Genomic DNA, 20,000 nt, shown 5'->3' on the forward strand with positions numbered 1-20,000 from the left:
ACATGCTAATCATAACCAATAGCGCAAGTCACGTGCAGATGATCTAATGCAACATCGCCTGACTCCTCCTCCCACGGCCTCCTCTCACCTCCTCTCCTCTCACCTCCTCTCCACTACCCTCACCTCCTCCCCCTCCTCCATCCTCCCTACCCTCACCTCCCCCCACCTCCTCTAACCTGCTCTCCTCTGACGTCCTCTCGCCTCCTGTCATCTTCTCCCTCCTCCTCCCACCACGTATATTCTCCTCCCTCCCACCTCCTCTACTTACCGCCACTGACCTCCTCTCCTCTCCTCTCACGACTGTCACATCCACCTCCTCTCATCTTCCATATGCCTCCGGCCAACCCTCTCCACACCTCATCTCACATTCCTCCACGAACCCCCCCCCCCCCCCCCCCCCCCCCCCCCCCCCCCCCCCCCCCTCCGCTCTACTCTCTCACCTCCCGCCTCTCTCCCCACCTCAGAGAGAGAGAGAGAGAGAGAGAGAGAGAGAGAGAGAGAGAGAGAGAGAGAGAGAGAGAGAGAGAGAGAGAGAGAGAGAGAGAGAGAGAGAGAGAGAGAGAGAGAGAGAGAGAGAGAGAGAACAATGAAGTGACGGGGAGGGAGGGGGAAATGAAATAAAGAAAGAAACAATATTGAGGGAGGAAGGAAGGGGGGAGAGAGGGAGGAAGGACGGAGGGTGGGGACAAAGGAATTCAAGATATTCGAGTGAGAAGGAGAGCAAGGTACGAAAGTGAAGTGGGGAATCAGGCCACGGGGGAGAGGAATGAAAGAAAGAAAGAAAATGGATAGAAGGAGGAAGACTGAAGAAAGAAAGTAAGAGAAGAATCATCAATTCCTGTTCCACCCCTCCTCCCCCCCTCTCTCTAGACACAACAGGGGAAAGCATCTGTTTCCATGGCGATGCTGCCCCAACCCCCCTACCCCTTCCCCATCCAGTTGAGTCGTTATGTGTTGCCAGCTTCTCAGAGATTGGAAATAAATCTCCTATTTTCTCATTCCCTTCAACAGTAACGGTTGTGTTTCACTCTAATGTGCATCATAACATTCATATTAATGATTATCTTTTATTCTCCCGCTCGTAAACATCAAATCTCGGCTGTCAGAGGAGATGCTCGAGTTATGCCGTAACAGTTTCCATATTGAAATTGAAGAAAATAAATAACTGGTTTGTGGCAGATTCCTTTGAAACATATTCTACACCATAGCTGGACCAAAAATCTGCAGAAGGGTGAGATTCAAATTTCTTCAGCGACCAACATGAGGACAGACAGAAACTGGTCCCTGGACGTGGCTCAGTAAACAACCACAAACAGCATTATGTGTGCACAGTGTGTGAGGTAGGCAAGTAAGCTCCTGTTGTGTTGGTCGTCCTGACGGCAGGTTTAAGAAAAAGTTTATAGGTGGTTTTTTTGGCAGGGGGGGGGGGGTTCAACCTTCAGCCCTTTGCTGAGAGGAGAGGAGGTTCTGCGTGAAGCCAGCATGTATTAGAGAACGGACTCCTCCTCTCTGATGATCTGAAACCCCGGCTGGCTGTCGGTAACCTCCGCAGCTTTAGTTATTATTGTTCTTCTCTGACATCATCCAATTGTATTCTGTTCCAAGTCTTCCAGGATATCAGTCAGGTACAGCCGACAGACGACTGCATCTGACTGATGTCTTCCCCCTGCTCTTCCGTCCGATGGCTCAAGGTTGTACTTTGTTTTGTTTCACCTGGCCATGTGCCGCCCTCTTTGCCGGCACAACACCTGCTGCCAAACAGATGTTGAATCTCAACACGTTCCATCCCTGGATTAATAAAGGATGAATAAAGATAACGAAACACATATGAGATGGCTGAACAGCGAGACCAGGCGAGGGCACCTGTCTCTCCCCCTTGGTCCTCCTCCCATGGGATTCATATCTTCTATACAGTAGAACCCCCTGCAGTGACGTTGCCACGGTTACAGAACTGGATGTCAAGGCCATTAGGGTCGCTCCTTCCTCCGCTATAATGGAGGAGCTGTTCATGTGTCATCTGTTTGTGTTTCAAATACAACAACACTGAGAGGAAGATTGCTCCGCGGGTTACGGAGATAAACATGGTCTTCGGTTTCCTGGTAAAAGGAACAAGCGATGGAACCCTGGGTGGTTTGATGAGGCCTCTTCTCTATCTCCAGGTTCCATGATGGAGTGTGATGCAGTTGTCAGGTGTTGGAATACGATTTGCTGCCTGTGATTCAGCCCGTAACGCTGTTACCAGTGTTTTACAATCAGCTAACCAAACAGGACTACAGACAAACAGAAGTGTTATGTTTGCTGGGCTAAAACACAGCCTTTCTGGCTGTTAGCCTGCTTTCAGAACAGAAACACACACACACATATACATGCATATTCACACGGACACGCAAACACACAAAAACTCCTGAAAGCTAGTTCTGTTCATCCATTATACATGTGAATTTCTGATGACTTTTCCCTCCTTATGTTTGGTCCTGAGTTTCGTTGCCTTTGTATTTGAGACATCTGCTCATGTTAACTCAACTCACTGTGTCTACTCTGCATTCTGCTGCAGTTACAGTTCAGCGACTCAGAATAACTTAAATGGGACTTCAATAGCATGTGAATGGCATGATATTCCAACAAAGCTTTGGAAGTAATGTTTCATTATGTTGTGAGGGGCCTTGCACTTTCACTGCACTTTAAATAAATCGGCCCCCACAGGCAATCAAATCAAAACACTTTGAACAAGTCTTTTGTGACAGCCAATCAAATCAAAACCCTTTAAAGAAGTCTGTCCTAACAGCCAATTTAATCAGCTTCTGAAACTTCCAGAGATACATTACTTCAATATTAAAGGTATAATATGTCATTTCTGCCACTAGGGGTCTCTTAATGAAAACAAACATGTAGTTTGATGACGTCGGAAAGTTGCGTCGGAACAGGAGAGTTGTTATCTTCACCATCATTGCCTGTGAAAATCGTGACTCAGGCAGAAATCATGTTACATTAATTTACGTAATGGTATTTAATTCTAATGAAATTCTAATAATGATAATCAATTAATTGATTTTTGATATTACAGAGCTGTTATCCCAGGTCAAAACGATCATAATAAAGATGCATTGTTGCTGTTGTAACTTTATAACATTACCGTAAACAGTCAGCCAAAACTGTTTCCCTCAGAATTAGATTCTACTTGTGGCAGAACCTGAAGGAGGAGGTTGAAAGTGTCCTTTGTTGAATATTTAAGTTGGGAAGATGTTGGATACTCAACAGATATTCACGCTCTAAATTGCAGTGATGTGGCTCGCTATAGCGCCATAGTGTTGTCATTATTTCTACACAATAGGCGTGTCAAAGTACCCTTCCCTCAACAGTAGCCTAGCTAAAATCCAATTAAACAGGAGACGTCTAACGTTTCAAAATGCTCCCAATTGGAACGAAATTGCTCTTTAGAAATAAATCCCGCTGGCAGTAAAGAGCAGCTAAAAAACTGCATGGCTTACTGAAGTCTAGTGTAGGAAACTATCGCTCGAGTATGTTTGTGGGGAAAGCTAACAACAATTCTTCATCTGTTCATCATTCGTGTTTTGATTGTGTGACAGCTTGTGCTTTGAGAGGAGAAGCGATTCACAGCCTCTTTGTTGAAGTGTGTTGGTGAGAGAGAGAGAGAGAGAGAGAGAGAGAGAGAGAGAGAGAGAGAGAGAGAGAGAGAGAGAGAGAGAGAGAGAGAGAGAGAGAGAGAGAGAGAGAGAGAGAGAGAGAGAGAGAGAGAGAGAGAGAGAGAGATCAATGAGTTGCCCTCAGCTTTGAAAATGAGATAAGATATAACCCATTTTAAATAATATGAAAATATGGGAAGTTGGGAACCCCTATCTATTGCGAATGGACACAAAGTAAAGTCTGTGTGTGTGACACACTGCTTTAGCTTGATGGCCTCGCATGAGTCCCATGTCAAAGAGCTATATCGATATTGAAGTATCTTATAAGAAAATAATGACGACTGGATAACTGTTTTCGTTTTCCCCGGAATTTAGGGTGTAAGCCTATGGGGTGAGATAGGACCAAATGTAACGGCCGCTAGCGGGAATAAAGCTATCCTAGGTATTTCTCTGGGTTTGTACATTGTTGGAAACAATTGGAATAATGTTAGTCCACAACTCGACAAAATATAGAACCAGTTTAGTCATTTTGGGATGTAATGTGTAAATGTTACATTTTAGAATATAAACGATTTCAAGATGCTTGTCCAGAAATATTACCTCCAGGTACAGAAACTTGTATACTGTGGTGAGGTTAAAGAACAACTACTTTGTTCTTCAACTTTTTTTCTTTGATGTACTTCGATAGAATGGAAAAAATATTTATTTGTCTTTTGCAATATAGAAACTCAGTCATCGTAAAAAGGAAGTACTCAAAATGCACCATTATTATAATTAATGCTATCTGGCTGCTGCTGTATCATTGTGTACTGGAGGGTGTGAGGAGATGAAGTGTTCATGATGAGCATTTTCAGAAGAACAAGAGTCTTAATTATATCTAAAAGTGAGTTCGATAGAAGAGCAGCTTTAGACCAGAGACTGGTTTCACATCTCAACAATGTCTCCTGATGATGAGACCAAGGAAAATAATAATCAAACAAACAAAAGAATATTACATCTCCTATCCCTCATGCACAATCACACACACACACACGCGCGTGCGCGCACGCACACGCACACGCACTCACACTCGCACTCGCGCACACACACACACACACACACACACACTCCACAGCTTCCAATCTCTATTGTAGTTCTAAATACACACTTTGTAGTCTATTGTATTCGGTTATAAATACACTCTTCCTCTTCTGGGATCTAAATATACGGACGGCCATCTTGATGTCTCGATTGGTCTTTGTTCTCCTAGATGTCACTTCACAGTGAGGAGACATCTGAGGGGGAGACGCAGGAAGGGAGAGAGAGATTTTGATTTGGAGAATTGGAGGGAACGGGAGATGGGTTCATGATAGATAGGGAGAAAGCGAGATGGAGCAGGAGAGAGAGTGGGGGAGAGACGGGTTGGAAGAGATGGGGAGAGTGGAGGGATGGAGAGAGGGAGAGAGACAGAGCGGAAGGGAGAGGGAGGAAGTGGTCTGTATTCTGATCCGAAGAATGACAAAGTGACAAAACCCATCACCCTCAAACAAAGTTCCACTCTGCTGTGAAATAAATATGCAAATGTGTGTTATTAATAATCCTCTCTCTTTCCTTCCCCTCTCCCTCCATTCCCTCTTGCCGCCTCTCTCTCTCTCTCTCTCTCTCTCCCCCCAGCTGTCGGACGCCCACGCCAGCATGATGACCACTAAGGGCCTGTCGGGCAGTCGTAGCCACCACCACGCCATGACCTGTGACCCCTCCTACGACCCCATGTCCCTTGAGGGGGCTTCGGCACACCGGCCATACTTCCTGGGCGGGGAGCGGGACAGCCACCCGGCGGACCACCCCTACTACGCCCAGCGTGGCGCCGCCCCCGACCTGGCCAGCTGCACCTTCCCGCGGCGCTACGCCTCCCACCAGCAGCTGGTCCCGTACACAGGCCCCCCCGCCGCGCCCGCCCAAGGGGGCGGGGCTAAGTCCGGGGGCATGTCCAAGTCCTGGGGGAACAACAACAACCACAGCCTCATGCTGGAGGAGCAGTTTGACGGACAGGCGGCGACGCTACGGCGGCACGAGGGCTACCACACGCTGCAGTACCGGCGCTGCGCCGCAGGGGGGGGCGGGGCCGGCGGGGAGCACCCGCGCAGCGACTCCCCCGGGCGCATCCGGCACCTGGTGCACTCGGTGCAGAAGCTGTTCGCCAAGTCCCACTCCCTGGAGGGGCCGGGGGGAGGGGCCGGCGGCAAGGGCGGCCCGGACGACCCCGGCTTCCTCCCGCCGTCCTCCTCCTCCTCCTCCTTCTCCGGCACCCTGAAGCAACACGGCCGCCGCAGCAAGAGCAAGGACCGCTCCCGCTCGGAGCCCAAGATGCGCTCGGCCACGTCGGGCTACTGGAGCTCCGACGACACGCTGGACCGCGAGCTGTGCCTCTACCACCCCCCCCTTCCTCCCCCGGCGGGGGGCGGGGGCGGCGGCGGGGGTAGGCCCCACCCCTCGGGCGTCATGACGATGGGGCGCCACCCCGAGAGGTCTCAGTCCCAGCAGTTCTTCATGGAGTCCTACAACACCATCAGCGCCACCCACCACACGCTCAAGATGTCCCGCAGCAACAACAATGTCAAGTGCACCTCCTGCGCCGTGGGGGGCGGCGGGGGAGGAGGGGGGGGAGTGGTGGGGCTGGGGGGAGGAGGAGGAGGGGGAGGGGGAGGGGGAGGGGGGGCTGCCGACGGAGCCCTCCAGCAGAGGAAGAGCTCGTGGTCGTCCAGCCTGACGGTGAGCAGGGCCAAAGAGGTGTACCAGAACGTGGACCTCGACAACGCCCTGGTCCCGGCTCAGCAGGGCCGCACGTGTCACTTCCTGCAGGTAGAGTGTGTGGCCGCTTCCTGTTCCTGTCCCGCCCCCTGCATGGCCGCCGCCGCCGCCGCCTTCGACGTCAGCATCATGATCATCAGCATCATCGTCATCGTCACACTGTCTGCCTGCTGATTGGCTACTTTCTGGGTTATCGAGGCAGTGTGCCCCGTGGTTATTATGGGATATTTTGGTCCCCTGATTCATGGGATTATTTGGGGATTATTTGGGGATTATAATCTATCGGATCATTGCTACTTTGCAGCATTTATGTCGTGTTTCCCTTGCATGTCGTTAACATGACACCAGCTGTGTGTGTCCCATATGTAGGTTATGCATGGTTTCTGGTTGATTAATCAGTAGTTCTGGGAACCTACTCTGCATTAAGCCTCATTACATACATGTGGCTCTGCATTAAGCCTCATTAGATGCATTATATACCTGCAGACACAAGATGGCCAAATTAACTCTACTATTCCAGATCCACTACACAAGTCTAACTGTATGCACTGTGTATGTAACTTAGTTGTGTGTGCCTGTACACACACACAGACACACACACACACACACAAACACACACACACTCACACAAACACACACACACACTCATACACATAAACACAAACACACACACACACACAGACCCTGTCAATAGTCTAACTGAAGGCTTGATGATGTAATGGCCGAGCGGCCGGTCACAGGACGGTTAGGGTGTCCGTCACTGGTTATCCCTGGGGACCAGGTCAGCCCTGTATCCTAGTTACGGCGCAGTACTCTTTCTCTCTCTCTTTCAGTCTCTCGCTCTCTGGGAGCTCTGATGTTTAGAACAAGACCTCCTTTGTCCCCCTCTCTCTCTCTCTCTCTCTCTCTGTCTCTCTCTCTCTCTCTCTCTCTCTCTCTCTCTCTCTCTCTCTCTCTCTCTCTCTCTCTCTCTCTCTCTCTCTCTCTCTCTCTCTCTCTCTCTCTCTCTCTCTCTCTCTCTCTCTCTCTCTCTCTCTCTCCCCAAAGAGAAGTGGAGGGGTCTCACCCCTCTAACTTTACCTCTAGTGAGTGCTAGGGTAACTCCCCCTGGTTGACATTCAGCCTGCACACCGGGACAGACCTCCACACTCCTATGAACCCTATGGTCAGACCCAAACTGCTTTATCCAGAACTAGTTCCAGGGACTTAAGGGGCTGGTAGTGGTCTTTCAGAGCATTGTGCTCCAGGTTAGACTGTTGGGGTCATCAGGGATCCAACCCAGAACCTTTTCCTCTGAGTCGTCCACCACTAGATCCCGGGGCACCTCAACTTTTTCCTCTCGGGACCCAAAATACCATCTCAGTGTGTGCGTGGGACCAGATCAACCACACACGAAGGGATCACCTATTCTGTGATTCACAAAGACCACCTGGATTGCCACCCGAACGCTAACCTCTCTCCTCTCTCCTGGAACCTCTCTGCTCGCTCCTCTCTCCTGGTTCCCCTCTCCTCTCTCCTCTCCTCTCTCCTGGCTCCTATCTCCTGGTTCCCCTCTCCTCTCTCCTCTCCCCTATCTCTCCTCTCTCCTGGCTCCTCTCTCCTGGCTCCTCTCTCCTCATTCCCCTCTCTTTTCTTCTCTCTCCTCGCCCCTTGCTCCCTTCTCATCTCTCATCTTTCCTCTCTCCTCCTTCCCTCTCTCCTTCTCCTCTCTCCTTCTCCTCTCTCCTCCTCCTCTCTCCTTCTCCTCCCCCCTCTTGCTCCAAAGGTCCCCCAGCAGGAGGACTGGAGCCCCTTCTCTCCTCTGGGCAAGGAGGAGGAGATCCCGTGTCGCCGGATGAGGAGCGGGAGCTACGTGCGGGCCATGGGGGAGGAGGACAGCGGCGACTCAGAGGGCAGCCCCAAGGCCCTGCCCAAGGTCCAGGCCCGCCGCGCCAGCTACCTGAAGGCCACCCAGCCCTCGCTCACAGAGATGGCCACGCTGCAGTGAGTCTGGGGGGGCCGTGGCTGTGTACTTGGGTGTCGTAGGATCGTTAGAGTTCCCATAACATGCCACCAGGTGTTGTGATTGGCCGTTACAAGCCGTTTTGAGAGTCTCTTATGACATCGGAGGTGGGCGTGTCCACCTAGATGTGTGACAGATAGATAAGCAATGTTTGCTACAGTCCACTGGGTGAGTGGTAGACTGATCTATCCAGCACACATCTAGGTTGACACGCCCACTTTTGATGTCATAAGAGACAGATTTCAAAATGGCTATTGATGGCTAATCACACCACACCTGGTGCCATGTCATGGGACCTTTAAAGCTGCAGTAATCGATTTTAAATGGGTAAAAACTTATAACAGTTACACATGTCTAGTACGTGGTGAGGGTTGATTCAAGGGTCATCCCGTAGGCCAGAAATATGTACTGCATATTAGAGTTATAAACAGAGTAAAACAGGTAACATCTAGCTAGCGCGTTGCATCTAGCACGTTGTATATAGCACGTAGCATCTAGCGTGCAGCTAGAGTTTAGCTGGAGAGGATCATGTTTGTGATGTGATAGGGGTAGAGTAAACATGTTTGATATAAATATTTATCAAGCCGCCGCGGGCTCCGTTTTAAGAGACACCCACGCTGCTCTATAGTCTATATACACCACAACATACCCCTCCTCGTTCAAGCTGTACGCACACTCCGCCTTCAAAGCCACCACGACGCTTTCCAAGCGCACACTTGACGACATTCAACTCAAAGACAAGTCTTACCAATGTGGGAATTAGAAGGAGTGGCTTCGCTTGTGTAAGTTTAGCTTCGCTTAGCGTAGCTATTGACTCAAACTAATAATGACCTTTATTCCGCCACCATAGCACACACTGTCGCTCTCCCTCCGCCTTGCTCCCCCTCCATCCAAGTAGCAGTAATGGTGTTCTCGTGTTCAGTGACCGCATGCTATTTTAAGAAGGACATTCACTATTAAACTATACTGAGGACAGTGTGTGTGCTTGTAGTTTATCTGTGTCTGTATACCATAATAATTGACTTTGCAAGCTTGAATAGTATTTGTGTAGGGCGTGTGTGTGTGTGTGTGTGTGTGTGTGTGTGTGTGATTGTGTGTGGGGGGGGGGGGGGGGAGGGGAGGTTGGGCATAGGCGTGTGTGTGTGTGTGTGCAATGCATGCATGTGTGTCATGCTTCAGTCGATTAGATTAGCAGAGCTTCCTGATTGATCAGTATCAGTAAACAATATCAAGGTGGTCAGGAAACCACGTCCAAATCTGTCCATCTTCCGGTTATATGTATCGCTCTGATGCTCTGTCAATTCGATTATAACAAGCTTTTCGGGTCCAAATTAACAACAATATAACACAGAACAACCGATAACAAATGTGTTTATCTCCCCCCCCTCTCCTTCATCCACCCTCTCTCCTACCCTGACACACCCCTTCATCCTCTCTCTCTCTCTCTCTCTCTCTCTCTCTCTCTCTCTCTCTCTCTTCCTTCTCTCACTTTCAATTCTGCTTCCCTTTCTCTCCATCCTCCTCTCTACCCCTCCACCCTCCCCTCCCTCCTTCCAGGATCTCGTCAGAACATTCCCCCAAGCTCCAGATCCGTAGCCATAGTTACCTACGGGCGGTCAGCGAGGTGTCAATCAACCGCAGCGTGGACGCCGTGGTCCCCGCCCACCTCCTCGCCTCGTCACCAAAGTTCCGTTCGCGTAACGAGAGCTACATGAGAGCCATGAGCACCATCAGCCAGGTGGGTAGGGGCCCTGGTGGGTAGGCGCCTCGTCGGTGGGGGGCCCTGGTGGGTAGGGGCCTAGTGGGTAGGGGCTTAGTGGGTAGGGGCCTAGTGGGTAGGGGCCTAGTGGGTAGGGGGGCCTAGTGGGTAGGGGGGCCTGGAGGGTGGGGGGCCCTGGTGGGGGGGGGCCCTGGTGGGTGGGGGGCCTGGTCGGTGGGGGGGCCTGGTCGGTGGGGGGCCCTGGTGGGTAGGGGCCTAGTGGGTAGGGGCCTAGTGGGTAGGGGCCTAGTGGGTAGGGGGGCCTGGAGGGTGGGGGGCCCTGGTGGGAGGGGGGCCTGGTTGGTAGGGGCCCCTGGTGGGTAGGGGGGGGCTGCTGGGTAGGGGGGCCTGGTGGGTAGGGGGGCCTCTGGTGGGTGGGGGGGCCTGGTGGGTGGGGGGGCCTGGTGGGTGGGGGGGCCTGGTGGGTAGGGGCCCTGGTGAGCGGGGGGGCCTGGTGAGCGGGGGGGCCTGGTGGGTAGGGGCCTCTGGTGGGTGGGGGGGCCTGGTGGGTAGGGGGGCCTGGTGGGTGGGGGGCCTGGTGGGTGGGGGGCCTGGTGGGTGGGGGGCCTGGTAGGTAGGGGGCCCTTGTTGGTAGGGGGCCCTGGCTTTGGCCCCTCTCAGCATAGTGTGGTTCGGTCTTTCCCAAACTCTTGTCAGGGTATTTTAAATATTGTACTGTAGATACTTTAAATAATATAAATTGCGTACTGTAGTAATACTTTACTTAAGATGCTGTAAATGCTGTACTGGAGATACTATTGTTAATGTTAATATTATAAACAGTGTAGATACTGTACTGTCGATACGGTAAATACTATAGATAGTGTTCTGCAGATACTTTAAACACGGTATCTAATCAGAAGAACAGACCACCACCACTCGATCGGTTTGCGTCAGAGGGCTCCCTCTAGAGGCTAAACCCGTGCTACTGCATGCCTCTCCCCTGAGGGGCTGATATAGTAAACCGGTCCCCTGCTGATGAGGCACACCTATCCTCTGCTTATTGGAACTGAATTAAACTGCCGTTTACAGGGGAGCCTTCGGCAGCCCTGCAGACCCAGAGTGAACGCAAGGGTGTGTGTATTAATGTGTGTATTGGTGTGTGTGTGTGTGTGTGTGTGTTTGCGTGTGTGTTCAGGTGAGTGAGGTGGAGGTGAACGGCCAGATGGAGGCTGTGTGTGAGTCGGTGTTCAGTGAGTTGGAGTCGCAGGCCATGCGGTCCCTGGAGCTGCCCGGGCAGGGCTGCTTCCGCATGCGCAGCCACAGCTACGTCCGAGCCATCGAGAAGGGGTGCACGCAGGAGGAGGAGGAGGCCGCCGCCGCCGCCGCCGCCGCCGCCGCAGCAGGAGGAGGAGGGGGAGGAGCAGGGAGGAGTAGCATCGCTCCTCCAAGGACCACCACCACTGTCCGCACCATCCAGAGCAGCACAGGTACACACACGCACACACACACACACACACACACACACACACACTAGGGATGCAAATTATCGAGTAATTCATTAATCGATAGTTGTTTCATCTTATCGATCGATGATCGATTAATTGATAAGCGGCAATTCTTCTGAGAAGCTGAATTTCCTTCTGAATGTGACACATTTAGGTGGTAATTCAACGAAGTCGTTTAGTTGTTGTACTTTAAAATACATTTACATTTAGGGCATTTAGCAGACGCTTTTATCCAAAGCGACTTACAAGTACATTTGTCAAAAATACTTCCACATATTGTGCATTTGGCGTCTTTGTCGTCATTAACCAACTTAAAGTGGCTCCATACTGCACTCCGTTTTGCCCTCTTCATCGTGTCACTAGCTGTGTTCGAAATCGTTCCCTATTCCCTATATAGTGTACATGATATAGTGCACTATATAGGGAATAAGGAACGAGAATTCGGACACTACGCTGAACATTTCTAAACGTCATTTGCGTCAGTAAATGCGCCGGGTACTTGTGTGACGCAGACAGATGCGCCCACATCAAGTAAACAAACCGGGCACTCACGACGAAAGCTGGAGGTTGTATTGATGTTGAATGTTACATTTCCTTGTTTAATTAATTTTGAATGTTAAATATTCTATGTTAAATCCCAAATAAATTGTTGACATTTCTAAACGAATGCCGGTGACTCCATCAAATGTATTATTTTTCGCGGTTACTCGGCTTCTTCATCTCCCCTGGAAAAATACAACCGCATTGCATTGTGGTATACGGGAGTAACATGTAGGGAACATCGTATGTACCCTATTCTGTTGTTCCAGGACCACTGAGAATTCGAACACCCTAGAAAATGGCGTGCACCCTATTTAGTGCACTACATCCATGATAGGGAACGATTTCGAACACGGCTAGTAGTGTCCCGCTTTTCGTTTGTCTTGTTCTGCTTCGCTTGTGTTCCCGCGTGTGCGTCAAGTACGTCTGGCGTCAAGCGCGCCCTCTGGTGGACGGTTGGGGAATTACGGGTTAAAAATGCGATTAATTGCAAGTAATTTATTTTAATCGAGTAATCTCTTATCGACAATTAATCGATAATCGATTAATTGTTTGCATCCCTAACACACACACACACACACATGCACACACCCTGGTACACACACACAGTGAGTTTGTATGCTGCTGTGTGTTACATATTGAATTATGTAAAAAGTGCACTCCATTATATGTAGTCCGTCATACAGCTCATTACATTACATATGTCTCATTATAATTTTGTTAAATGCATGTTCTGTGTGGGTAATTATTACCCCTCAGCTTTCAGTTCTCAAACATGGATGTGTTGTCGTTCATAATGGATAAGATTGGAGCAGAGAATGCTCAGTCTTTGGTGAAGGTCCACTACATAGCAGACAGAGCTCTTAGGGTCTCCCAACAGCAGCCACTGGTCTCTCTGGTGTCTCTGCTCTCTCTCTCTGTCAGGGGGTCTGGACCAGAGATCAGTGCTGGATTTGCTGTCCATCTGATCAAACGACAAAGTGAATAGAATGAATTGATGTGTATTGGTAGTTATTCATCTGCAGCAGAGAAAGGAGAAACACAATGATATTTCACACATGCTGAGCATGCGTGTGTGTGTGTGTGTGTGTGTGTGTGTGTGTGTGTGTGTGTGTGTGTGTGTGTGTGTGTGTGTGTGTGTGTGTGTGTGTGTGTGTGTGATAATGTTTGTTCATGGATCCTATTGGAGCAGGCAAGGATGTATGTGTTTGCAGTCACACCTTCTTGGGGAGGCGTGTGAAGTGAGGCGGATGTTGTGGTTGAATATTTCATGATGTTTCAGGGAAAGCTCATCACACACACACACACACACGCACGCACGCACGCGCACACACACACATATATGCAGAGAAATTGCAATTGATCAATAAGCCTTCCTACACACAAATATATCGGCCATGGGATTATGCAACAGCTTCTCTCTCTCTCTCTCTCTCTCTCTCTCTCTCTCTCTCTCTCTCTCTCTCTCTCTCTCTCTCTCTCTCTCTCTCTCTCTCTCTCCTCTCTCTCTCTCTCTCTCTCCATATTTTACTCCTCTCTCCTATCTCTTCTCTCCTCTCTCTCCATCTCTCTGTCTCTCTATGTCTCTCTCCCTCACTTTCTAACCAATCTGTCACTTGGGTTTCCTTTTATTAAATAATCCGTCTTCATTCTCTCTGTTCTTCCTTCAGAGAAAGTGGTTCCATCTCTTAGTGAGCGTAAAGCTGCTTTTTGGAGGTTAAAACCTGGACAGTAGCAGCCCTAGTGGTCAGACAGCGGTACAACATGCCTATGCACTGAGCTAGTTGGTGCTGGATGAATGATTTCAGACGCAGTTTGATCACATCTCCGTCTGAGGTCTGGCCTCGGCTCAATCCACAAACTAAACCCTTCACCAGATGATGTTTTCCCCGGGTATTGTTTATGAAGGGGGACCTCCCGGGGTTTGGACCCTGGTGGGGGCTGTCCTGCAGGTTGGGTGGGTGACAGGGTGGAGGGACTGTGTGTTTTTCTGCTGGGTCCTAATACTCATCCTCCATCAAAGGAGTAAACCATGTTGATACCTACATTACACATGATTATTAACACAACACTTGATAACAAATCAATAATATTTAAGTTCAAAGGTAAGTAAAGATGGTTCCAAACTGAATGTATAAGATTAAATTTGAATGTTATTATCATGTAACTCATTTAAAGGAATTTAGTATGAGATTAAAGCGCAGTTTATATAGTTCATATTATAGTTGATGGTTTTCTATTCCTGTGCGAGTTACCTCTATCTTCCTCCACTAACATCTATAGTGACACTATAGACATCTATAGTGATATATGGACTCCATATTTATGTGCTCTTATTGGGAGGGGGATCGTTGTCGTTGGTCCGGCAATATATTATTGATCAGAATACATATGATAGAGATGCGACAATATGAGCCACAACCGATTTTTGTGCAGCATGAATAAGCAAAAAACACTGGGATGGGCGCCACACAGACAACCACACACTCACGCACACACACACACACACACACACACACACACACACACACACACACACACACACACACACACACACACTAATCATTTTGAATAACCAATACCTTCTGGTCGTCACATAATCTCAGTCACATAATCTCAAACTTTTGGTAAAGAAAGGAAACTTGTTTATGAATTAGGACAGAATATTTTTGTAGAGGGATGCTAATATTTCCCCGGTTCTGAAACCACCAAACCGCTATTCAACCATTGTATAGGCCTACTGTATGTTTAACAGTCTGACGTCATCACTTACCAACGCATGCGTGGGAAAATGCGAGTGGATTCATAACTTAAAAAATGTAATGATATTATTATTTTTCGCATAGCGTGTTCGCCTATGGGATTAAATAAAAGAGGAAACAGTAGCAGGTATTGTTTTGAAGCTATTCCGTTCTGACACACACACATGCTCAGAAAGTCCCAGCCCGGGAGAGGGAGGGAGATGCGCGTGCATAGGCACACGCACACGCACGTTCAGAAATAAGAGCGCATGTCCTCAGACTGGGTAGCGGACGGGGAATAGGTCTCCCATCATATCAGAGGAGCGCTGTAGTGTTTAAGACCAGGCGGTGACATTATACTTATTATAATGACTTTACTCAAGTATCTGTTCGGCTCGCTGATCGGCGCGTGCGGCTACTGGACGCGGTTCCGTGAGTATACGCCCTTCGCTGTGTTAGAGAGAGAGAGAGAGGGAGAGAGAGAGAGAGAGTGTGTGTGTGTGTGTGTGTGTGTGTGTGTGTGTGTGTGTGTGTGTGTGTGTGTGTGTGTGTCTGTGTCTGTGTCTGTGTCTGTGTGTCCATCTGTCTAAGTGTGTGGCGCGACTCGCGCCCATCCCAGTGTTTCTGCTTATTCATGCTGCACAAAAACACATCGGTTGTGACTCATATTGTCGCATCTATATTGCCCGATCGATAATATTGACGGACCAACGACAACGTCTACCCCATAAATAAGGAGTCCCCTCACTAACTGTTTAATCGATCGATAGAAATATTTCTTCTATAAATGAGTTGTAGTTGCATAAAAGCAGTAACTTCATTGTTTTTTTACATACCGATTTATGAATAAATAACTGGCTTGTGTAATTATTTCTTGAAAGATTCTACTCTGACTCTGTTTAAAGAGTTTTAAGTCGGCATCTTGTCTCTGCCTGCTGCTTCGCCCAAATCACTGCAGCCCACGGGGATGCCGCGCTCTGTCTCCCCCTGCCGGCGGGGGATCGGGGCAGCCGTTTCCCGCTCGCTGTCTATTTTAGTGCTGAGCGGAAACGCTAGTCTTGGCAACAACAGGTGCGCTCTACATCCCCGAAAGATCTAGAAGCGCTTTAAAGTGAAGATAACTTTATTATTATTGCCCTGATTACAGGTTCATGCTCAAAGCCCTCGGCAAATTACATCATATGCCCCCCCCCCCCCACACCTTAGCCCGCAGAGAGAGAGAGAGAGAGAGAGAGAGAGAGAGAGAGAGAGAGAGAGAGAGAGAGAGAGAGAGAGAGAGAGAGAGAGAGAGAGAGAGAGAGAGAGAGAGAGAGAGAGAGAGAGAGAGAGAGAGAACAGTAGCACATAGGTTCAATTTCTGTATGAAATTACAGTAAAGTACATGCTGTTTTGTATTAAAACAGAGACGGCCAAACATAACAGTTTCTATCATATGAATTATAATGAAGCAGTGAGAGAGAGAGAGACACACAAACACAAACACATGGACAAACTCCTTAGCCTAGAGAGAGAGAGAGAGAGAGAGAGAGAGAGAGAGATTCTGTGACCCCTTTGTGGGACCATCTGGGGGACTCAAGTTTTCTCGGCAGCAGAAACTTGCTACTAATTCCAGTTATGATAACCCTCCAACACACACACACACACACACACACACACACACACACACACACACACACACACACACACCCCTTCACTTGCTATTTAAAGTCAGGACTTCAAGCCCTCTGTTCATACCAGACATGCACGCACCCAGCCACTTAAAACACACCCAGTCCAAAACTCATGTAACACACACACGCACACACTCACACACACACACACACACACACACACACACACACACACACACACACACACACACACACAGACCTAGAGTTGTTAGGTGGTGACACTAGTTGAGGATAGTTAAATGGAGGATAACAGACCTAGATAAGCTAGTTTATGGGTAGTCAACCTGCGGCTAGCAGACCCACAGAGTCTAAGTGATGAGGCGATGAGCTGTTAGCATGAGGTAGCAGACATACTAGGAGGCTCGGTGGTGACGCTAGGTGGTGACGCTAGGTGTTAAGTAGTTAGCATGAATCTAGCAGACCTAAAAACATAGGGTCATCCCTATGTTCCCCAGGTCCTATGTTCCCCGGGTGCAAAGGGTTAGGGTCAGCAGGTTTTGGTTTATGGTTAGGGTTAGGGTTAGGGTGAGGGTTAACCCTAAACCTAACCCTAACCCTAACCAATCTGAGAGCCATTCAAACCAATCAAAGCCGAATCAGAGGCAAAAAAAGGCGGTACTTGCCCCTACCATCCTACGAAAAAAAGATTTGCTCACAGGGTCCTGTGTTCCCCGGTCAGCAGGGAACATAGGACCTGGGGAACATAGGTACGCTCCCGTGGTTATGCTAGGGGACCATAGCTGGCTAACCAGGCTGTGAATGCAGCTGCTGCTAATCTGAAAAGTGACTTGTTAATATGTAGAGTCTACATATTAACAAGTCACTGTTTAGAAGACTATAACTTAATAGTCATTGTAGACTAATAAGTTATATCCGTTTCTCTGACTTTTGAATGTTACATTTAAATAAACACTGCTAAACATTGCTCAAGCACTTCTTCAGCACACGGTTAAAAGTGTTTGTTCAGCCATCTAAAGCCACTTAAACCGCTGAACTTGAATCTTTGCTTTCCTTCCAGTTCCACCGTGATCTAGAAGCGGTATGGGCCTTTATTGTCTTCACCTATAGGTGGCGGTGTTTGACTAGTCTTCACTTGTTTAAACAGCAGCTGAGTGCATACATGTTAGATGTGGATGGTATTCATGTGGCCTGCCTGTTAGATACTCCTCCCAGATAATTCCCTTTTCGTATGAGTTATCCGTCCATTTCCAACCATCGTGTAATTGGTTAAATAAGTCCCTCAGAGTAAGCGCCTCACACATATCAGACTTTACCAAAGATCATTCAAAAAGAACACTCTCAGACAAGCTCCAAACAATAACTTTAAACAGCAGCTTCTGATACAACTGACAAAGTGACTGACATGTCTTTGTAGTGTATATATACATGTGTGGGTGTGGGTGGTAAGGTCTGTGGTGTGTGTGTGTGTGTGTGTGTGCGTGTGCGTGTGCGTGTGTGTGCGTGTGTGCGTGTGCGTGTGCGTGTGCGTGTGCGTGTGCGTGTGCGTGTGCGTGTGCGTGTGCGTGTGCGTGTGCGTGTGTGTGTGTGTGTGTGTGTGTGTGTGTGGTATTTCCTGCAGCAGGTTAATTAGAGGCCAGGTGAGCCAGGTGAGCACTACAGCACTAAGCTACGGTGCTAAGCTACCATGCTAAGCTCAGGGGCCTCAGCTTCTCTGCAGAGGAAATGGAAGATCAAAGATGGATTCTGTAACCCTGGAATTATTTATCAAAGTAATTCATAAATCACACAGCAGACGTCTGTCTGAATACTTCTATCTACCCTCTCTCTCTCTCTCTCTCTCTCTCTCTCTCTCTCTCTCTCTCTCTCTCTCTCTCTCTCTCTCTCTCTCTCTCTCTCTCTCTCTCTCTCTCTCTCCTGCTTGCTTGCCCAGTACACCTGCAGGTAGCTTTGAAGCTCAGTAGGTGTGTCTGACAGGAACACATACACAATACCTGCCCCCTGAATCAAAGTGTCAGGAACATGCTGCAGACAGTGCATGTTGGGTTGTCTATATTCCTTGTTGGTGCGCACAAGCGTTTTGGCTTGTGTGTATGTGTGGACAGTATATCTATGACTGTCGTTTGCTGTGTTTTTAAGAGCAAAAGAGAGAGTGAGAGAGGGCGGGCGGAATGGAGAGAGAGAGAGTGCAAGAGAGAGAGAGAGGAACTGTACTCTCTTTCTGTTCTCTGTTCTCTTTACAAACCATTTTTGCATTGCTAAAGCATATAAAACAACAATTATCTCTCTCTCTCATCGCTCTCATTCTTTCTCTCGCTTTCGAACAGCAAAAGAAGAAGCTCACATTCAATGAGAGGGGGAGGAAGGGTAAATTAAAGAAAAAAAAAAGAAAGAAATACTGGGGAGAGGGAGGGATGTGAAGGATGGATGGGGGAGAGAGAAATGAGGGAGAATGGTTGAGAGAGTTTGAGAGGTGGATAGATTGGAGGTAGAGAGGGAGGGAGGTAGAGAGATAAAAGGGGAGAGGACTGCCTCCCTTCCAGGAAAAGCTGTGTGTGTGTGTGTGTGTGTGTGTGTGTGTGTGTGTGTGTGTGTGTGTGTGTGTGTGTGTGTGTGTGTGTGTGTGTGTGTGTGTGTGTGTGTGTGTGTGTGTGTGTGTGTGTGTGTGTGTGTTTTCTGTAGCCTGGGGATAGATTGTGTGGCTAGTCATGGCAGTAACTGATATTTAAATTGCTACCCTTTACCAGAGGAGTCATTATATATTACCTGATGTTCCTGGAGGTTTGACAGGGAATGCAGATACAGGTCATTAAGGAGCAGGTAGGGGTTAGACCGAGATATACAGACATAGTGAAATCAAGACATCTCTGTTTGTAATTATCTATTTGTTTTGGTAGGATCTCCGAATTGTCCGTATTCTATTCCGAAGAATTATTGAAGACAACATAGTTCAGTCTACTTTTAAAGTCAACCACTAGGCACCGCCACAGGCCTTTCCTAATTAGCGCCCTCAGCAACGTCATGGTTGTAAAGCAGTTTTGCCTGTTGCCTGTGTTGTGTGTCACCGTCCTGATCGTGTAAAATCATAACATGTCTCTCGCCCCCGCGCTAGAGGTCGCGACGACAACGGTAGGGCTCCTACTCAGAAGACTGGACCTCCTAATTCAGGAGTCCTATCAGACTATTTGAAGTTTCTTTGTTTGGAAGTTGTGTGTTTGCCGGGGGAGTGAATTCTGTTGCCAGAGCAAAAGGGGGAGGGAGGGAGGAAGGGAGTGAGACAGTAGGACTGTGTGTGTGTGTGTGTGTGTGTGTGTGTGTGTGTGTGTGTGTGTGTGTGTGTGTGTGTGTGTGTGTGTGTGTGTGTGTGTGTGTGTGTGTGTGTGTGTGTGTGTGTTATAAAAGGATGCTAGGTGTTGATGTTTACTTACGACTTAATTGGTCCAAGTCT

General features: G+C 48.6%; 1 protein-coding gene across 1 annotated transcript in view; it reads left to right on the forward strand.

The window, feature by feature from the left end:
* dlgap1b (discs, large (Drosophila) homolog-associated protein 1b) overlaps positions 1–20,000 on the forward strand; it is a 64,202-nt gene that overhangs the window by 32,471 nt on the left and 11,731 nt on the right. Inside the window, exons 3-7 of the mRNA XM_056584822.1 lie at positions 5,298–6,485; positions 8,200–8,417; positions 9,994–10,174; positions 11,334–11,507; positions 19,665–19,681. Coding sequence (XP_056440797.1) covers positions 5,319–6,485; positions 8,200–8,417; positions 9,994–10,174; positions 11,334–11,507; positions 19,665–19,681 — 1,757 coding nt within the window. The 5' untranslated portion in view covers positions 5,298–5,318. The remainder of the gene's footprint in view (positions 1–5,297; positions 6,486–8,199; positions 8,418–9,993; positions 10,175–11,333; positions 11,508–19,664; positions 19,682–20,000) is intronic.

The sequence above is a fragment of the Gadus chalcogrammus genome, chromosome 23 (genome assembly GCF_026213295.1).
Source record: "Gadus chalcogrammus isolate NIFS_2021 chromosome 23, NIFS_Gcha_1.0, whole genome shotgun sequence".
In the NCBI taxonomy this organism is placed as follows: Eukaryota; Metazoa; Chordata; class Actinopteri; order Gadiformes; family Gadidae; genus Gadus; species Gadus chalcogrammus.